General features: G+C 39.2%; 1 protein-coding gene across 7 annotated transcripts in view; it reads right to left on the reverse strand.

Moving 5' to 3' along the window:
- Positions 1 to 21,809, reverse strand: part of MANBA (mannosidase, beta A, lysosomal) — a 57,548-nt gene that overhangs the window by 8,871 nt on the left and 26,868 nt on the right. For 4 of the 7 annotated variants that reach the window (XR_001411810.1, XR_001411809.1, XR_001411805.1 and 1 more), the window contains exons 9-17: positions 20,932 to 21,049; positions 18,029 to 18,115; positions 17,283 to 17,450; positions 14,400 to 14,618; positions 12,997 to 13,161; positions 11,331 to 11,475; positions 5,056 to 5,198; positions 2,559 to 2,816; positions 507 to 512 (exon numbers count right to left, since the gene is read on the reverse strand). Coding sequence is in view for 3 of the 7 variants with exons in the window: in XM_014940515.1 (XP_014796001.1) it covers positions 288 to 512; positions 2,559 to 2,816; positions 5,056 to 5,198; positions 11,331 to 11,475; positions 12,997 to 13,161; positions 14,400 to 14,618; positions 17,283 to 17,450; positions 18,029 to 18,115; positions 20,932 to 21,049 (1,528 nt within the window). In the remaining 4 variants the exon portion in view is untranslated. Of the gene's footprint in view, positions 1 to 117; positions 513 to 2,558; positions 2,817 to 5,055; positions 5,199 to 11,330; positions 11,476 to 12,996; positions 13,162 to 14,399; positions 14,619 to 17,282; positions 17,451 to 18,028; positions 18,116 to 20,931; positions 21,050 to 21,809 lie in introns of those variants that run through there. The other 3 variants (XM_014940515.1, XM_014940545.1, XM_014940537.1) reach the window with 1 other exon arrangement.

The raw sequence follows: 21,809 nt of genomic DNA on the forward strand, positions 1-21,809 counted from the left end.
AACCTCGTGTGGAGAACTCAGACTAGCTCTCTTGTACCCGCTCACCCCTGCTATTTTATAAATGGGATTATTTTTCTCGTTACCCAAGAAAGCCTTACTTTCAATACACCACATACATGATATGCAAGCTTTGCTCTTGGTATCTTTACATTGAACCAGTAGTTAAAATTCATACACGACAGGAACAGACAGAATGCTCTCCAGTCAGCTCAAATCGTACGTCACTTCGACTTCAGTCAAATTCTTCTCATTTTTTCACTCCTTCTCTAGAAGGAAATGAAGTATCCTCAGACAACGTCCACCAGAGAGGTCAAGGTTAGTGACTTTTCTAGTTCTTCAACACTGGTAGGTTCCCAAGGATAAAACACAACCACTTTCTTCTTTTCAGTCATGAGGAAACCATTATCACTAAATCTGCCTTTTATACTCCCTACATCCAGAGAAACAAAAGGAGCAATCGCAGTGGTCTGAAGAACAAATATATAAACATCATCTTGTTGGGATACAGAGGCCTGGAAGAGAAATAAAATAAATAAATAAATGAATAAAATAAAATGTACGTGTTAAAGAAGAACCCAGTTACACTCCAACTGAATGAATAAAAGAAAATGTTAAAGAAGAACCCAGTTACACTCCAACTGGGAAAGACCTGCATGTCAATAAAGCAGACTGAACAACCACATTCGATCAAAATTACCATTCTCTTCTGGAACAAAAGGTTGAACCAACAGGATTCATATGTAAATATCATGCAAAATATAGCCTTCCTACAGAGGACTACAGATTGTGATAAAATGCCATGAAGTATTATCATTCTACCATCTTCTTATGAAAAATAACTGAATAAATGGTAATCTGACTTGTACATAGTACACTACATTTAGAAGGCAGCCACGCTGTGAAATATCAGAACAAGGTATAATGTTTTATATTAAGTTCTATCAGTAGATAATCTCAGAGACACTTAAAAGAACAACCAGGATGCATTTTCATGCAGCATTCACCATCATGAAATATTATGCCACATCATTTCCAAATACCAAATAACTATCAAAAGCAGACAGATTACGTTAAATGCAGAAATCATGTCCTGCTTAAAAGAAAAACACCACTATTCATTTTTAAGAAAACACGTACATCCTTTACAGTTTGTGCTTTCTGAAGAACACAAAAGTCTTCATGTATTTTAAAAGCAATGCCATGAAGAGCAGTGCTTTGATTAGCAATGTATTTGAAAGCCTAGTTAGTTTATTAGTAACTATGTGTGGAAGCACCAGCTTCTAACAAAACAGAGTAATTTTTTAAATCACAGCTGCATGCTTTCTTAAAATAACCACTTTGCATTTATCCTTGCTAGCTTCCTTATTAGTACTGCAGAGACAACACAGCCATGGGAAAAAGGAGTGAAATTTCCCAACGATGCTCCAGTTACAGAGCTTTTATTATTGATGATGTCATCCACAAAAAAACCCAGCATGACTCAGACTCCAGATTGTGCCACCGGCTGAAAAAAAAAATAAAATAAAACCAGGCTGATCTGTTTCCTTTGTATACTCAGGAGGGCAGGCCATGCTGCCGTGAAAGAGATAAGAGGGGAAAATCTGGCCCAGTTTTTTGTGTAAAGCAATTATGCTGGTCCAGATTCAAAGAGATTAAAGATCTCTATTCCCCCCTTGTTTAGTTTAGCTCCAAAGAGCAAAGCTGCAGTTTGGAAGCCAAATGTGAGAACGCAGGGGTCCCCATCCTGCCAATTTGCTGATTAAGAATTTTGCAATAAGATTTACATGTTAAGAAGCGAGGCTCAACAAAATGTGTGTGTACACACACAGACACACACACACACACAGGGCATGCTTGATCTCTATACACAGAGCACACTTGCCAGGAGCAGAAGAAATCTAGGGAAAAGCAGCAAATGGACTAAATGAGAATGTTATACAACACTGATGCTTTCTGTGCCTGTTCAGAAGACTGACACACTTGCCAGATATTAAGAAATAAACACTATTATTCAAATTAGAACCCGTAGCTGGAGGGCAGGGATTTGCAGGAGGAGGAAAGGAGCGTGCAATATTGCATGTTAGCAATGGTACACTGCTCTGGCAGCTTGAGCACTTCAAGAGGAAATTCTGCTGACAGTCACACACTCCACACTCAACTGAAGTACCATCACCTGAGTACTGACAGCCTCAACGCTTGCCATTTGCTATCTGGGGCCAAAAAGAATGAAAGGAGCAATGGTGATGCAGCCAGGTGAAAGACAGTCAAAACAAATGAAATGGAGACTTTGTTATTTACAACAAAACCCAAACAAAAAAAAATGCCACAAAAAAAGCCCCAAAACCAAACCACAAGTCTTACTCAAATATGCATATAGTGGCACCAAAAAAAAAAAAAAAAAAAAAAAATCTGATTTTGAACTCAGCATGGAAGCTAGAATTGCAACAGCTAAGGAGAAAGACCATTCAGTGGAATTAGACACCGGATAGCAGGCAAACAACTCAAACCAGTAAGATTAGCAAAACAAAATACAGTAATTTAGCATGACTGATGCTTACACTAAGCTGGGACTTCTGTAATCCCTCAGCATCCTTTAGTGATGAAAGGAAGTGATGGTTCGTAGGACTCTGGAGCCCACCTTCTCCCACAAGACAGAAAGTAATAACGCAGCTTTTCCTGGTGCAATTTCTGCATCTTTCCAGAAGGTCATTTATGGATTCCTTGTAGATTGGGACAGCGCTTTGTGCTTTAACGGTCACACCGTCCTTGGCAAGGGTGCACACTGGCTCCAAAGAACTCCAGGAGTGGACAACGACCTATTGAGCACGTTGAGAGAGCACAAAGCTTAGCAGAAAAGTTACATCTGTGAAATCAGCCCAGCATCCTGGGTTTCAGATTGCTCATTGCAAGAGATGTTCTCCTGACAGTACCAGCTGATTTCTACCTAGCAAGAAACTCCACAAAGACCTTAACAATCAATATGGCATAATAGTTAGATCATTATATAAACCTAAGAAGAAGTCTGTTTCAAACAGTCTGGATCTATTACTGTTCTTGATCTGCAAGGCTTTTTGTTTTCTCCAGGCTCCTTGAGAGAAGGGGGGGGGGCGTGTGTGTGTGTGCCAAATCCTGCCAAGGGAGTGCTGAGAAATGGAATTAGTAAGCGACTAATTTGTTGATTCTTTTTCCTCCCCTCCCTGATTAAAAATAGACAAACAAAGGATTTTCTTGAGATTACTCAGAGTTATCTGATGTAACCCAACTGGGTAATCTAGAGCTCCTGCACAATCACAGAAGCAAGATGCATCATTTTAAAAGGGATTATGGAAGTTATATTAATATAGTAAAAGACATTCCCAGAGATCACACATGTATTGCAAACACCCCCATATGTTAAAACAAAACAAAACACAACATAAAAACCCAAAAAACCCCAACAACAAAACACACAACCCCAAGGCATAATTTGGAGAACAGGCACTTAATGAGAATTACAGCATTCTTCATAAATTTTACGTTATTTTTGACCTTAACAGGGTTACCAGGGGACTGCAGTCAGGAACAAACCTTAACTCCTTTCAAAAGTTTTAAGTTCCAGATTTTCTAAAATTGTGAAATACAGTATTCATCAGAACTACCCTACTGCCAATGCTTCTCTGACGTTATCAGAAAATCTGAATTTAAGCCTATTACAATAATTCAGACCAGAAATAAACAATTTAATTAAGTGCAGTCCTACTCTAAGTACTGACTATCCAGAAACTGCAAACATTTTCTATACTACATATTATTATGTATAAGTAACCTTATAAATGTGAAAATTCATGGCAGCCCACCAGACAGCAGTGAACTAGGAACTGACTCATTCCAAGTCTCTAGGTCTATTTTTCCATCCTTCCCAGTTTTTTGACATGGGATGCCCTTTATGTCAGGAATTGCATGTCGTAGAGCAAAATGGCCCCCAAATTCATTTGGGATCTGGTTGCCATATGATTAACAGAAACAAAATGTAACAAAGAAAGACAAGACTGTGTTTTAGAGGACAACTCAGGAGCCCAAAGAGCACCGAAGAAATCCTATCAGTTTCTACAGCATTATCAGAAAACAGTGAAGGCATCAATTGTAAAACAGTGACATTGCACAGGTGACCTTATCATTAAAGTACACATAAATTTCTGTTGATATTTCAGAAAATAATCTGGTTCTTTTTCCCAAAGCAGGGTAGTTTGAGTACTGGTCAGCAATGGTACAATCCTAGGGCTACAAAGATGATGAGGGGCCTGGAGCATCTCTCTTACAAAATAAGGCTGAGGGACTTGGGTCTTTTTAGTCTGGAGAAGAGAAGGTTGAGGGGGGGATCTGATCAATGGTCATAAATACTTAAAGGGAGGGTGTCAAGAGGACAGGACCAGTCTTTTTTCAATGGTGCCCAGGGATAGGACAAGAGAAAATAGGCACAAACTTGAATATAAGAAGTTCCACCTAAACATGAGGAGGAACTTCTTCACTTTGAGGGTGGCAGAGCCCTGGAAGAGGCTGCCCAGGGAGGTGGCGGAGTCTCCTTCTCTGGAGATATTCCAAACCCCACCTGGACACGTTCCTGTGCAACCTGCTCTGGGTGGACCTGCTTTGGCAGGGGGGTTGGACCAGATAATCTCCAGAGCTCCCTTCCAACCCCATGTGATTCTGTGATCCTTTCCCCCCCAACATACTTAGTTAATCTAGTTCTAACACCCAGGGAATGGTTTTGTCAAGTAGCAAGGTACCATTTTTCACACTTCGTTCTATTTAACCATCAGTCCCTTTAAGATTTCAACAGAATAGTTAATTTCAGGCCTACACCCACAGGCAAGACAATTAATTCCTTCTTCTGTGAAACAGTACATACCACTATAATAAAGGACAGTGTTGCCCCTTAGAAGATTAAAGACAAAATTGCACCTCATTGTGTTGGAGCATGGACTCAGTGAAGCTTGTCTATATGAAGAAGTGCTCATTTCAGCTTCTCACATTTTTGTGGGAGGGATACAAAGTGGTGAGAGAGGTGTCACTTACCCTCAAAGTCAGCTTGTGGTCCACATGAAGATCTGAGACACCATAAATGTACAACACACCTTTGTCTTCGTAGGCCACGGGCAGCAGCGGTGCAAAGAAGTTCTGGGCAAAATAATGAAGCAGTTTCCACTTACCACCGTATTCTGAAAAAGGTCAAAAGGAAGGAAGATTCAGATTGAGTCCAGGATTGCCTTGACACATAACCCCTTGTTCTCTCTGGTCCTGCTACGGCACTACAATTTCTCCCTTCACCCTTTTTCATCTCTATCAAGTGCAGAGAATGACTGATGTTATTCTTGTTCTCTTCCAGACTGCTCTGGAAGCAATTTGACACTCTTTCAAGCTTTTCTTTGAGCTTATTTAAAAGGTCACATTTTTTAAGTGTTGGTCCTGTCATTGTTATGCTGTTATTCAGTTGAAGAAAGCCTTAAACACAAGTGACATTAAGAAAAATGACACAGTTAACTACACATTAAGCTAGCAGCTGGAGCATCTATGTTGTTGAGAATCCAGACAAACAGGCTGGCATTGGTGGCATTGCCACAAACTACCACCACTGTAAGGGGACAACAGTCTAACTTCTGGTGCTTATACAAAGTGCTCTCTTCACCTTTTCCAGTCCTGCTCTTTCAGTTCTTCCTTAGAGGAACATCAATAGCAATGAAGATAAAAAACCTCAAGTTCTCAAACCAAAGACAGCTCTGAGTTATGCAAAAAGAATTTGCCAAGATGTAGACAACACTTTATGGGAGTTAGTATACATGATGTAGATGTGCCAACCAGTTTGCTTTGCTTCTTTAATGGAAAGCTGTACCTCATTACATCTAATACTTTGAAAGTCTGCCATTAACAAACTGGAAAAGCCATCAAAGGTTGTGTCATAGAATAGTTTTGGTTGGAAGGAACCTTTGAAAGTCATTTAGCGGCCCTCCCTTGCCCCCTGCAACGAGCAGAGACATCTTCAACTAGATCAGGTTGCTCAAAGCCCCGTTCAACCTGACCTGGAATGTCTCCAGGGATGGAGCATCTACCCTGTCTCTGGGCAACCTGCCCCAGTGTTTCACCACCCTCATTGTAAAAAATTTCTTCATTATATCCAGTCTGAATCTGCCCTCTTTCAGTTTAAAACCGCTACCCCTTGTCCTATCTCTACAGGCCCTGCTAAGAAGTTTGTCCCCATCTTTCCTGTAGGCCCCTTCAGCTACTGAAAGGCCACAATAAGGTCTCTCCGGAGCCTTCTCTTCTCCAGCTGAACAACCTCAACTCTCTCAGCCTGTCCTCGTAGGAGAGGTGTTCCAGCCCCCTGAGATCACTTTTGTGACCTTCCTCTGGACACACTCCAGCAGATCCATGTCTTTCCTGTGCTGCGGACTCCAGAGCTGGTCACAGTACTTCAGGTGGGGTCTCAAGAGAGTGAAGCAGAAGGTTTCATTCCTGTTTCAGGCTCTTTGTTTTATACAACAGGTTTTTAAGCCTTGGATTATTTCCAGTGATATCTTTTTGTTGTAACTAATTACCTGTCTGTGTTTTGGTGCTTATACAAAGCTCTTAGCTCTTTCAAACATCTCATAATTAAGGACTTCATCCAGAGTGATGTAGTCTTTAAAGAGTGTTTTTGTGGCTTTCACAGGCAGACCTGAACATGCTCTGCCTGCACTCAACATAGACATGAATGAACTTTGTGGACAGCAAGATCACAACCAGCAAGCTTGGAGAACAGACAAGAAAAGCTAATATCTACTGGAAAACCCATACAAAATTCAACTGCGCCATAAGATCAGGTTGTTGCCAACAAAACACCACTGGCAATCAAGTTAATAGCACTGAAGCAAACTGGAGAGATGAAGTCTGAACAAAAAATTCAGAAGAGCCTGTGGAGTTTCTTCAAAGCAAACTGATGATAAACTGATGAAACACAGCATTTTGGCATTGTTCAGTGTATGAACGAAGCCATGTTCTTGCATTCCAAGGACAACTCCTGGCAGAAAACAGTGGTGTCTAAAGGACAAATCTGCCAAAACCAAGGAGTGCTAACAAATTACTTTTCAGGGTCTTGAAACTTGAGATTTGTATTGGGGACGGATTATCTGAAACAGAGGAAACTGTGGAGCAGCATCTGATCCAAAAAATAAAAGCAATGGGCCTTTTATGGGAAATGGGCCTGCACCTGACCTCAGGCTTTGGGAGGGGCTGAACTCTCTGAAGCCCTCAGGACTGCCACAAGACCCTCAGGAATTTCAATTGTCACTGCAGGCCTCAGACAGAGCCCACCACGAGCCCAGACAAGTTACCCAGCACGGGCTGAGCTTTCAGTGCCGGCTGACTTGGATTTTTTTCCTCAGCTTAATTTACAAGGTGAAAATGTAGGCTTCAACTGTCTTAAATATGCAAATTAATAACGCAATTGAAGTAGAGCTGGTTTTGTTATTGAGTGTAATATAAACTCCCATTTCTCTTCGAATGGGCCCTACCCTCAATTTCTGCTGTGCCTTGATTTCCAACTGGTTTATATAACCACACTGCGGTGGTCACCGGAGGGAAAGAGAGAGAGTTTGCCACCTAAGCAGCAGATACAGAGATCCTTAAGCAACCTGTACAGTGGAGAAAACAACTCAGACTAAGAGGGAAACACAAACAAACCAAAAACCCCAACCAACAAACAAAAGCAAACAAATCACAGGCTTAAAAGTGTGATTTCAAAACTCCTCCTAGGGCTCAACTTTGACAGCTCTTGTTCCAGAATGTTTGCAAACATCACTAGTCTGCTTACCTTGTATCAAAGATAACTTTTCCAGCAACAGGATCTTGATAATGCGATTGTCAAAGTAACTTCAGACAGCACAGAAAACTGAAGTTCAATGATAAAAAAAAAAGCCACATTCTTCAGCTCATCTGTTGTCTTGATTTCTTTAAGACTAGAGTCACGTTTCTTGATTTAAAAATAGCCGAGTTCATATAAAATACTCCCCCTATCCCAAAAATGGATGTAAGAAATCTGGAGATCAGGTAGCTATTGTGAGAAATCTCTGTGCTTAAACTTTCCTGTTACAGACATGCAAGCCCAAAGGCAACAGTCAGAAGTTATTTAAAACAGCCTTGGGGTGGTTCCCTCCTCCTCCCCCCACGTTTAAATGAACTCTTAAAGAAATGCAATTTTTAACTTTTTGATTCTTAAAGAATTTCCCATTTTTTTCTGTTAATAACATGGGGCCTGCATTCTCTGCAGTATAAAACTTCAGAATAGGAAGCTAAAATTGGGTTTGTAATGAGACCCCAATACCCTTTTTTCTGACTCTCCCCTGAAGCCTTCCACACTGCTAGCGGGAGCGAGAACAAACAGTTCTCCCTGGAACAGATTTTAAATTAATCACTTCACACCATTAAAGGCAACCTGAGAAACATGCTGCTAGTCTTTCCTCACCTCACTCTCTTGAATTTAGATCTATTATATCCCACAATAGCCTGTGGTTTCAGCTCACCAGGGGCTCTAAATACTGAACCTGCAATAAAAACCAGTTATCTGTTCGAGGGAATCTCATGACAACCGAGTTGGGTACCTCAAGGTGGCACTTGTGTGGGAGTGAGGTGAACAGCCGTGTGCATCACGGTGCTCTTCACCAAAACACACTGCAGAGATGCTGAAGCAGGCAGCATGGCACAACTGGCACTAACAGGCAAAACCCAGTTGTGGTAAAAGCTGTTTAGTTCTGAACTGAAGGCAGAGGTACTACCACAGGAGTGCTGTGCTGTTCTTTTCATTCAATCCCAAGCAAACATCTTAAAGGTAAATGAAATGAAGAAACATTTGCTACCTTTTTCCCTCCCCACTTCATGAGGAAACACTTCCACGTTGTACGGGAAATTACATAAGCCCCTCCATGGGTGTTTTAAATAACAGATTTAAATAAGAAGCACTCATTGGTGATACCACTGTGCCATCTAACAAGATGCAGAAACGTGTTTTTGAAGTGCAAATAAAACTAATTTCTCTGAAGTTTTGCATAATTTCAGCCATTAGCATTTCAAAAATCCCTCTACCACACTGCCTAATTAAATGAATATTAAACCTTTCCTCATTCCACTGAGGGAATAGAACAAAACAAAGGGACAGCTGTATCTTTGCTGAGCTTCTTTTCTGTAAACTAACTTCAACAACACATGAATAATTCAAGAATTTGATATATTTTCTACAATGACATCAGCTCTGTACTTAAAAAGGCATTTATGGTCTCCACGATCACTTCATCTATCAATACACCTGTCTTTACAAAGGCTCGTTTTTCCAAACATTTCTTTCTCTTGAGGCACTTAAAGCCTAAGCGCATCAGCCATTGCTAGAATCATAAAAATGAACATTGGGATATTCCATTTCCTAATGCAAGTCTAGAAAGTCCAGAAAGATGAGCATTATAGTTTAACCTCTGCCTTCACATTTAAATAAAATAGCCTGTTTCTTCTACTGGTTTGTTTCCCTTTGTTGGTTGCAGTTACTCTGCTTGGATAAATAAAGGAGAAAAAAAAACCAAAAAACAAAAAGAAAAAGGCAGAGGGACAAACATCTCTCAGAGAAAGAGGGGGAGGATAGGGTAGGCTAATTATTTTTTTATAAAGTAAGGCCAAAATGGCATTTTATTCTAAGAACAGATCAAGAATTTCCCAGTAACTCTTAGCTCTTTCTAGTTGACTCATATTTCTTCACACATGAAATTCTTAAAGAAATACTTTCAAAAACAGAATATGTGAAAAATAACTAAAATTGAAACAGAATCGACCCAAGTCCTACACAGCTGCCACAGAACAGCTTCTCCATTTCAAAGTGACTTCTGAAAAAAAAATAAAAATGTTCGCAACACAAAACGCAGCCACTTGGCTCATACCCACATATTCCTCCCCTATTTCTTACTGCCTAAGTGATGCAACACAAAGCGCGCCACTTGGCTCATACCCACACATTCCTCCCCTATTTCTTACTGCCTAAGTGACTTTTCTCTTTATATGTCCAATTACTGCATTTTTGTGATCTAGCAGGAAAAATTATATATAATATATAGAGAGGTCATGTGCATAAACAGCTTATTAGCAGGATATTTAGTCACAAGGAGTGATTCACCTCACCTGACACTGTTAAGACACCAAATCTCAAGTAGTCATCTTCTCCTATAAAGAGCTTCTCAGAAGCTCTGCTGGGTGAGAGGTGTCATGAAGTTCTACGAAAATCAAATTCAGCATGCAGGAGATAATTCAGCCCACTAATTAGACAGCTAAGGACACAATGAATCACACTCTGGAGATAACCATCTCTCCCCCAGCTGACTACAGAAGAACTCTAGATGGCCAGCCTTTACAGACTACATCTCATCCTCTTCAGAACAGTTTTGTAGGGCTCTTTTTGACAGTGCACTACTGCCTACTGAAGGGAGGGGTTTCAATCATTTTACCATGGTGGGGGGGACAGGGGGAATAAAATCAATCAAATTTGTTGGGATTATGGAAAGTAGAATTATACATGGCTGCTGCTTCTTCCCCTCCTCTCCTGCCAGCACCCTCTCTTGTCCATTCTCACTCAGGGTGGTACATACACACACCTGTACAGTTGAGCCAATAAATATAATCAGCAATTCCTAGGACAGGAACAGAATTTCTTAAAAGTTTCCAATTTTAGAAGAATTAATCTTTCTAATTTTAGAAGAATTAAGCTTGCAAACAATTCAATATTTCCCTGGAAATCCTGGATGATATATCACACAGTTTCTGGAAAGTCCAGCTTCACATAAGAAAAGCAAGGCTACTTGAAAGTTTACCCCACAAGGGTGTTGTGCCCTCAAATCTCAAGCATCGCTGCTTCCTAATATGCAACTTTGTCTGGATTCAATGATATTTTTTCATTGGGAGAAATGAGAATACTGCTTAAATGGAAAAAAAAATATTTTTAAGAAATGAGGAGTTACATATCATTTTAACTTCTCTAAACTAAACCTTGCTAAAATAAGGGTAAGAGGTGGTGGCTGCTAAATCTGAACTTAAGCAGCAAAACTTCCATAGGAAAGGAATTGCTTCGTTCTTTACCCCCTTCAACTTCCACAGACTATTAGGATGATCCTGAAAAACACTTTTTTGGAAAGCATTTCTAAAGGATGGAAGGAAACATGTTCAAAGTTGGCAAAGTTGTCCAAGCCAGAAAGCAGAACCCTACTTCTTATTTTGATACTTCCAGATGAGGAAAACAAAACAAGACTGACAGTTGGTGCTTTTTACCAGACTGTCACAAAACTTACCCAAGGAAGCCCATGAAGGTGCCTGCCAAATGTCATTGAGTTGCCAGTACAGAGCTCCCATTGTGTGTCCTTCTCCCTTGATTATTTCACTTTGACTAAAGCGATAGAATTCAGTCTCTGTCTTTATACACTGAGCCTGCATCACCTTGGTCAACAAACACACACATAAAAAAAAATATTGTTTGGTTTATTGCATTTTGTATTTCACTTTCCTTTCAAAGCACGTGTGTATATATTAACATAGGACACAGACTTCACAGCAACGGCACATAACTTCAAACTTGAATCTTCAAGATATACACCTGCAGTGCAGGAGGGCTCTGCTGGAATGAGATCTATTCCCTGCACCTCCCAACAGCTTTACAAGCAGCATCTTTAGAGAAATGCTGAGGGAGGACCACTTCCTGCCTCCCATCCAGTGAAGATCACTGGGCAACAGTGTCTTTGAAAGGCAAACGAAAGACAAGGGAAAGAAAAATCAATTTGAATTTCTTTTTTTAAATAATATAAATAAAACCCCCAAGAATTGCAAAATAACTTTATGCTGCACTACCTCCAGTATACATTTCTAGGATGTCCACATCCCTATACTCAGAACACGTAAGACACGTTCCCAGTATACAGTCAAAATTGTGCATTGAAAGAGCAACTTTTTTTCACCTGCACTCCTACTTCTTCTCTCCTTCCCCACTTTGTCTTCAAAAAACACTTTTCAGAAATTCTCATTGGCCAAGTTCTCAATAGAATCCAAACAGCCTGCTATTTTCTTCACAAAGTATATGTCTAGGCTAGGGAGATATTAAAAGAAAGTCTCAAAATAAAGGAAAAAGTCTTTAGGACAGCTCAAAAGGCAAAGATAGCACTTCTAGTTAACCACTAGAGCCAAGTTTACTCTCCTTATCCTTTTTGCTGTCCTTATTTTCGTATTCTTAAATTGTTTAAGCTGTTAATAAGGCCCTGACAGACTTAACCCTGAAGAAACTCTCACGGCTTTTTGATTCAGGTTTTTTTGCACAAGTTTTAGACCCGTTTTCCATTTCACAGCATCACCTATTCTTGTTCTCTTCTCATCAGTACCTAAAGTTCTCCAGCTGTTTTGTTTTTATATAAGACTGCTGACAGCAGCTCTCCAACATTAATAAGTTAGTGAATGTACATTCCCATCAAGAGTGTTCCAGAAATTCCTGGAACACGATAGAAAGTAACAGCACTTCAAACTTGCCTAGTAGCATTAAAAAGTCATTTAACATCATTTAGGAGTCACATAGAAATCAGAAAGAAAGAAAGAAGCATGAGGTAAACTACTACAGATGAAGAGCAAAGCACACCCCACTGATTTGAAAAAAAATTTATCTAAAATATCAGTATCAATAATACATAACAGGGACCAAGGTAACATGTGCAGCCAGACATTCTCCCAATTGAGCCAGTTTCTGGGAAATTCCCTGAGCAGTATTCCAACCCTTCTATGATGAAAATTGGAGTCTCTCTCCAATAAACAAGAGACAAGCTAGTTCCAAATTAAACTGGACTCTCCAATGCTTCAGTGCAGAAACTTTCAGTATGACTGAACACTATCTAACAGGATAGGCCCAGTTTTAACTGCTGGCAGTATCTAATGGAACAAGTATTAACAGCTGCTTTATATCTAAGACATGGCTATTACCTGAGTGAGGTAAATCGTATCTTTGAACTTCTTTATGGGGTCTGTGCTCTGAGGAAGCTTGAAATGATGTCCAATCTGTTGGAGCATCTCATCATTGCCATTTTCATGGTGTTGTCGATGGAGAGAAAAATTGCTGGTATAGGACCAGTCCTCAGTGGAGGAAACCTTTTAAAAACCACAAATGTAAGAGATCAGAATGAAAAGGCAAAATGTGCATTTAATAGCTGACAGGATATTCAGGAAAGGATATCCATTACAGCCTGCTGACATCATCCAGACCTTTAGAGTTGGTAGTATATTTCTATAGTGCCTCATGCAGTCAGGCAAGGATTTTGAATCAACAACAACCTTTCCTTATACTCCTTGTACAAATAAATGAAAATGGACGTTGCTGTTGAGCCCAGAAGAGCTCAGTGACATTTAACTTATTTGTCCTAAGGTTCAGTTTGGCCAAGGGACCTCAGAGGTTTGCTTGCATTCATAGCAAATCAGGAACACCCCAGATTAAGATGGAAAAATGTGCTATAGTCAAACACGTTTAGGGATAAGTTACAGAAGTTAGAATGGTTATAAGTTCAAATAATGTCTACATTTTCAAAATCTGCCTCTGAAAACAAATGATGAAAAAACAGGTTTTTTTTCAACCAAGGACAACAATGCAGCATAGCTCATGCAGTTATTATTGTTAAGCTTTCATTATAATTACAATCTCTACAAAATCTTTTTATTTAAATTTGTTCCTTTTTAGGCCAGATTGAATATTTTTCATTGTTATTAATATGGATGAATGTACTGATTATGTCTCAGATAACATACTTTGCCCAACAAATTGAAAGGAACATTCTGAACTCCTCTTAGTTGTATGCATGAGCATCAACATGATACTCATCTCTCTGAACAAATGGACAAACATGCTCTGTCTCTGCTTCAACTGGATAAATAAGATAGAATATACAATAGCTAAATTTAACAGCAGAAAAAACAAAATACTCTTAATGCAATACATAAAGAAATAGCACAATTTGGCATTTGTCATATTTCCTCTGTTTCTAAATGAATACATATCCTTAGACATAGCAAAAAGCAGATGTTAGGCAATCATTACTAAGCTATATATTAAATAGAATTAATATTCTAATTAATAGTCCCATAACAGTCTCTCATCTAAACGTGGTTCTTCTTGCAACATCAAGGTAAATATATTGAATGCTGAGGAGGGAAACAGTCCAGTTTCATCCCCTCCCTCCACACCAGCACACCCCCCTATCCCACTTCTGCCGTACCACACCTACCAGTGCATCATCCCAGCGACGGTTCAGGCGCTGGAGTCCATTGGGAAGAGACTCATTGCCCTCATTAAATCAGAGCAGAGGTGACAGCAACGTGTGGAAGCCCAGCCTTACCTCTTTAATTGTACTGAAGGAAGGCCAGGATTGAAATCCATATTCTGAAGCAAAACGAGTTTTAGGATACACCGCCCAGTTCCAGCAGTCATTGCTGTAGTCGTAAAAGTGAGTGTCACCATAATGGGTATCGTAAGGATTCTGGGAGACCCAACCTTCTTTAACTGACTCCAAGCCGTTGGTGGGACTGGATGCAACAAAAGGACGACTTTTATCTTCCTGGGATTTAATAAAAAAACAAAACAAATCACAACCTCCCCACAAACTGATTGGCTTTTATCATCTGAATACATAGACCACATTTTGAAAAGCAGGGGGAGGGCAGGGAGAACATGTTTTTTCCACATTTCTGAATCACCACCTACAAAACATTCCCCTTTGTGTCCTGACATTCATCATCTTTACTTGCTTAATTAGCTTCTTATTTATGTTTCTGGAGGACAGCTGGGCATGATATTGCTTGCTCTGCTGTTCTAAGGGATTCTCTCCTCACATCAAGAGATTTTCTATCTTTATATGCTTCTAAATTCTTAATGAAAGCTATTTAAAGTGTGCTTCGTGAAAAATAAACTCGAGGAACATTAATATTTGAGTACTGTGACTTCTTTATGGAAAATCATTACTTTTGCAGTGGTTGTGCAGGAATAAGGCCATGATTTTCCCCTTCCTTATTAAGTCGTCACCTAAATTTAGTCCTAACAAAGCCAAGGTGTTCTACTAATGCTTGCATGGTAGCGTTACACTTTATTGTCATTTTGGCTGGCTCTGCACGTTAAGATAGATGAAGCTGTAAGAATGATTACATTTCAAATTGTTCAGAGCTGCCTTTATTTATAGCCTCAGTAGATTTAGCATACTAAATCTTTTAGCAGTACCCTACAAAGTACTGAAGGAGTCCTTTTGCAGGTATAATTCATTTAGCACCCTACTTGAGTAAGATAGAGGCCCAAGTTAGTTCCCAGTCACAAGGTAGAGCAATTGGCTCCAATACAGCAAAGCACTTAGACATGAGCTTCATCTTAAGAAATGGTCCTGTACCCTTTTTTTTTTTTTTTGACATGAGTAATTAATAATTAACTGAAACAATTTACTACAGGATATCCTATATTCCCTGAAGTCTTTAGCTCAAGCTTAGAAGTCTTTTTAAGTTACACATTCCAGTACTGCTAGTCGTTACAGGTTTCCTCAGCTGCTTTGTATCACACAGGACCTGAAATTTATTTCACTGTACGGTTCCTTCTGGTGGTCAAAATAATTATTCTATGGGTTTAAAATAAAAGAGGGTCCATCCGGGACAGCAATGCTGCACAAGTGAGTTGTAACTAAAAAACAGTATCAAGCCAGAACACCTCACCTTTCTACACATTCTGGCAGTCCAACTCACATAGGTAATCACACAAACACCACAGCATACCTTTACAAACAACTCAAAACCTCACCGAAATACAGAAATCTAGAATCAAGATGTTAAGCAGGAATATAAGACCCCATTACCATTTAAATGCGTAACTCTAGAATCAAGATGTTAAGCAAGAATATAAGACCCCATTACCATTTAAATGCATAACTACCCTCAAGAGAAAACCCTTTTCAGCAGGTTCTTTCAAACCTGGCCTCATTTTTATTGTTTCCTCATATCTCAACTTCTCCAGCAGAGAGGTATTCTAAATTCTCAAAGTACAACTACTCTGACAGTGCCAGGAGCCTCCAATAACAGGCAATAGTATTGCTGTCAACTACACACTGAGTGCCTCTCCTAGCAGAGGGAAACTTCAGTTTATAAGCCTCATACTGTGAAATATATCTATCCTGAACAGGGCAGAGATAAAACTACAATTACCATACCCTGAAGTCAATAAGATAATGCTGTACAAGGGATAACTGGGTAGGAAAAGGGCACTAGCAATTTTAGGTTAACAAAAACTCATGCTCTTGTTGAAGTGGAAAGCTCTGACAGGACAAAATTGCAACATTTTGTCTGTTAGCGAACAGGGGAGTTGAGAATACTCACCTGTGGTTCCAGCATTGTTTGTTAATCCCTATACAGTTATGGAACATCAGTTTTAAATCAATTTCACTCTACATACATAAAAGTTAGTTAAAAGCAGATTCCATTAAATAATGAACTGCAATATCTCTAGCAGAAGAAAACTACAAAAGCTGCAAAAATGGGTAGTGCCAAATCACAGCAGAATTCAACCTGGGTTCTAGGTGCTTCTGGTCTACATGTGCACAGTTCAAGTCTTACCTCAAAATATTTTATTTTGCATTCATATACTGCAAAATACCTTTAGTCTGTTTTTCAAAAGACACAATATAATGACTAGACAGCATGAGGACAATGCTTAGTGTCGCTTTTGTTTAACCTCCTTAAGACAAAATACTGGAAGAGCACACTGAAGAAATAACACCTTTATGAATTTCTTCAACTGCTACTAAAAAGCCTGATATTTGTTAAATTCCTTTAAGAGTATCCTTCAACAAAATCAGGATAAAGGATATCTGATCATCCAGAGTAATTAATTAATAGCCAAGTTGATTTTTGCCCACTGGAAGTGAAGGCATTTGTGGAAATATTAAAAATAGAAAGGAAAAAAGAAACAAGATCCACTATGTTTTCAGGTCTTCTAAGGAAGACACATCACAAGGTGTTAAAGAGGTAAGTAATTTTTTGGTTTGTTTTACTTTGAGGGTAAGCCTTGAGTGTAGAGACTTATTTAAAAGAGCTTGGAAAGTGCCTTTCCTCAGATATGTGGTGTTTTTTCATTTCCCAAAAGGATTTTAAAACAAACAAACAAAAAACAAACCCCAGGTGGTTCAAACTGCAAACATTAAAACCTTTTGCCAAGCCATATCCCCCTAGAGTTTCTTGGGATCACTTACAGCAAGAACTATTTCTCGGATATTCTTCACATAAAGCATCACATAGTCTTTGATATAGACTCCTCTGTCAGCAGAAGGTATGGAAAACCAATTACTGGCAATTGCTGCTTCATTTTCATTGTTACCACTCCACAGGATAATCGACGGATGGGATTTTAAACGCCTTACCTGAAACACAAGTTGCAGAAGTCGAACAAAATTATTTCTCTTAAAGTAAAAAAAAAAATATATAATCACTTTATTACTGCTCGAATTACAAATCCACATGCATATTACCTATGCCAAGCCTACAATTCCTGGTTTTATCCACACTGTTTACTATTCCCTCAGCTCTCCACCAAGCTCAAACTTTGTAATATACGTCCACATAGGGGCAAACTTTTAATATGCTGACATATATCCACCATATGCACATGCGTACCTCCATCCCCATCTACTCAGCCACATATGAAGGGTAAATTCTGTGCTAATGGGTGTTGCAATCATTAGTTCTCACTCTCAGTGAATGCTCTTAAACATCCTTGAGAAGGGGGCAGTTTGGACACAAGGAAGGCCTGTATCTCTGCTTGACTGACTACTCCTGCAAGTGAGTTAAAGAGGATTCAGCAAGGTTACGTTTTGTGTCTGCTACATAAAGGTACGCTAACAAAAACTTCAAAATAAGAATTTTTGGAAAGCTAACTTATCCAGTCAGTAAATCAGAAGTAGGTAATGGGAAGTAGAGCTTCAACACACAGACAACATACCTGATGAGAAACTTCTGCTCTTACAGATTCTAAATAACTCTGGTCAGTTGGATATAGTGCACATGCGAACATAAAATCCTGCCAAATCTACAGGGAAAAGAAAATACAAAAAGAAAATCTGTCAGCAGATAACTTTTACATACTTGAGAAATATACGGTTATTGGGATGCGCAATCTTTTGCTAAGACAGAAGTTATTTGTCTCAAAAAGAATTAAACTGAAGTGTTCTATTTGTTATTCTTGGAAAGTACCATCAAAACAATCACTTCCTCCACAGGGTTCAGTATGTGCATAATCCACTGCAGTTTTCCTCAACATCAGAGTTACAAATATTTATCCTTAGGAATCAGATCCTGGCAGTCTTCACTGACGAATGGAATATTGCTCAGTAAATGGAATTTCAGTGGAATAATTAGAACCCATGCACTGCTCAAATGTGAACATGGGGCAATCTCCAGCCAAACAGAACAATTTTTTATTTATTACTTTGCAGGTGTAACACCAAATGCCCATTGTTAAAAAAGAGACAGTAATTCTTCTGACATGGTATCGAGCACACTTAACATGTTCAACTGTACTTGTTAGCAAAACACTTCCATACCAAAAGAGCAAACTGATCTTAAAAAGAGCAAATCCTACCCTGTAAGAGGGGCAGAAACAAACTAGATCTTCTAACACCACAGTGATCTTTGTCTTCAAAGAAAGATAAAATAGATACCGCTAGAGATCAGTGAGCCTTACAATTCAACAATGAACTCCATTTGTAACTTGAAGAAGAAGAATTACAGAAAAGAGGAAAGGAAGAAACCCAGTGACCTGGGCAAGATTTGTTGGTTTCCCTGTTGGTTTCTGCTTTGTTTTGTTTAAATTGTTGTAACTTAGAGACTCCTGATAGACTCTCAAATGTTAATAGAAAGATCTCTTAAAGCAGCACACTAACCCAAAGAGACTATACTTTTCTGAACACCATACTACATAAGCAATGGAGTGAGCAGAACAACGCCTCACACAATTGCATTTTCCTTGCAGTGAGAACATGCTTTTCCATTACTCTTTCCAGTGCAAATTCCCCAAGAAAGCTGAAGATAGGGAACAGGACAGTGGGAGGTAATGGAACCATTAATAATAGTTACACTCCTAGCACTGTACAAAAAAAAGCAAAGCTATTGCTGAAGAATCACTCAGAAACCTTCAGTGACTGTGTGGAGTCAAAACTCTGTACTGAAATAAACTTTTGCTATTTCCCTCAGTGGGCTATCACTGTTTTTCCTTAAGCACAGTTTGACTCTAATACTTTCAAGCTTTTGCAAGACCATCAGAAGAAACAAAACCAAAAGCCTCCAGCACCACTCCCTCCAGAATAAGGGTCTGATTTTCTGCATCTACTTGCTATTTTGGCTGCTAAATAAGATCTAAATCTTGCATTGAACACTATACAGGCACAGATCTAAGTGTCCTACTTAGGTGCCTCGTGTCAAAAATGAAAGAACTGTAAGTGCTCAGAAGCCCTGAAAATCAGGGCACTCATTCAGATGACTAAAATAGATGTAACTTTTTTTCAAGCACACACAGCAGAAGGCAGCAAGGTATCAATTCTGTTCCTGTGCTTTTTACTCTGTAGAATAAAACAAAACACACTTCTTGGGATTTTAATACCAGATGCACCTTGGCCTTCACTCTTCTAGTCACTATTTCATCAAAACTTATTAACATGTGCCTCCAAGCTCATATAATCAAATGTACTCATCTAGGATTATCAGTTTGCAGCAGGTGTTCCCCTTACAGCTCCATTTATACTCAATTATAGCTTGTTCAAAATGGCCCTTTGGATAAGGCCTTCCATGCCTGGCTTCAGGCCAAGTGAAATATTTTTGTTTAAAAAAGTTTGAACCAAAAAAAACCTCGACCTTTTCAGCTACCGCTATAAAGGAAAAAATACTTTTAAAGGAAACCAAATCCATTTCCACAGCAGAGAAAAGCATGACTGCCTTCTTTGGTGTTTTGATAACTCAAGAGTTGGCTGAAAGCAAATACAGCAGGCTTTAAAATCTCATTGAGGTCAGATTGCAAGGCCTTTGCTCTCAATTTGGGGCACAGACTCAACACTGAGATTCCTCAGCAGAGCTACACTCACATGAGTAAACCCTAAACACGGCTACAGGGTCCCACACTCTGGCTGCTACAGAAAAAAATACTTGATCTGGTGAATAACTCCCCTCCCATGCACTACTTGTTTCACAACTATTTTACTGAGTGTTGCAAGCCCCTGTTGATGCCTACAGTCCACAATTTCTTCTGACACGCTCATCATTACAGCGTAAACAGCTTCTTCCTGCACTAAGTAACATCACTAGTACCAATCCCTCAGCCATTCAATTCTTCTCTCATTCTTTCTCAAGAGAATAGGAAATGTAGAACTGGGAGAGAGGTAGGGGATATAAAGATGAGAGTTTTGGTCTGAAACGAGACAGAAGACAGGAAGTTAAAGCCACAGTCCTGTTGCTCTGATTTTGGGAAACGTAAAGGAGAGGGACAGAAAAAAGACAGTGGGGAGAAAAGGAAGGGGAAATAAAAGATGGGCTGGGAAGGGAGATGGGGATGAGTGAGCAACAGACATTTAGCCTTAGTTGTAAGAGAAAACACAAGCTAGGGTTCTAATATAAGGTGTCCAAAATATCACTTCCATTTTCAACAGACAGCCTAAGTAATGAGGGACCAATTGAATTTAATAAATCAATCAATCAATCAGGTTGATCTGACTTCTCAGGCTGGTACTCTACCATGTCCTTTGGAAAGATAACTAGAACTTACATATTATTTCTCTTATTTCGTTCATTTAGAGAGGATTTTTATTTACAAGTTTTTGTCAGTTTTTAAATAAGCGTTCTGTTTATTGTTTTTACCATTATTCCTAGTTCATCGCAAATATTGTAAAATTCATCTTGTTCATACACTCCTCCTCCCCAAACCCGAAGTGCATTCATGTTAGCATCTGCTGCAGACTTCAAGAGTAGCCATAATCTGTCAAATACAAAATGAAGATTTATACAAGTTTTGTGAAACTGTATCACTTAGGAGTTTTTAAGTCTATTAAAAAAAAAAGAAAAAAAGACAACAAAAAACCCCCACCCAAACCCCAAACCCAAACATTCATCATTAGCAGGCAATCTAAGACTTACAACTCTGATAGAAACCAGACTATTTTGATACCTTCTAAGCCTGCATGTCTGGACAGAGTTCTCAAAAAGCAATTTTTTGTGCAGGAAAAGTTACTCGGTCCTGTTAACACTTACAAAATAAATGAAGTGGCACATGTACCTAAGTGCTTTTACAGAACTATTGGCAGGACCAGCTTTAGAAATGCTACATTTTATTCATCAGGTTGCTCTTTTCTCCTTATATGTTACTTGCTTTAAATATCAATCACTTGAATTCAAATTGTCTTTTAAACACATTCATAAATCTATATTCTCTTCCCGAGTTCCACAATGCATACTGAGAAGTGAGGGAGTAAGAGGCAGAGGAGAAAGACTGAGACTCTCATTTTAAGGGAATCAGGGACCATTAAATTTTCTTTAATTATGCTGGAAGCCTCTAAAATGCACATGAATGCACACTGCAGCATGCCCTGTTGTCCTTGGTTCCCCAACTAACCAGAGCCGAGCTTAGTCAAATGTGGGGTGGCCCTCATCCCACCTGCATCTCTGGGATGCTATGGCATTGAAATCTAGGAATCTTGGACCAAAGGGGGAAAAAAGGAGAGAGGCTGGTTATGTACTTA

Source organism: Calidris pugnax, unplaced genomic scaffold (assembly GCF_001431845.1).
Source record: "Calidris pugnax isolate Ruff unplaced genomic scaffold, ASM143184v1 scaffold34, whole genome shotgun sequence".
In the NCBI taxonomy this organism is placed as follows: Eukaryota; Metazoa; Chordata; class Aves; order Charadriiformes; family Scolopacidae; genus Calidris; species Calidris pugnax.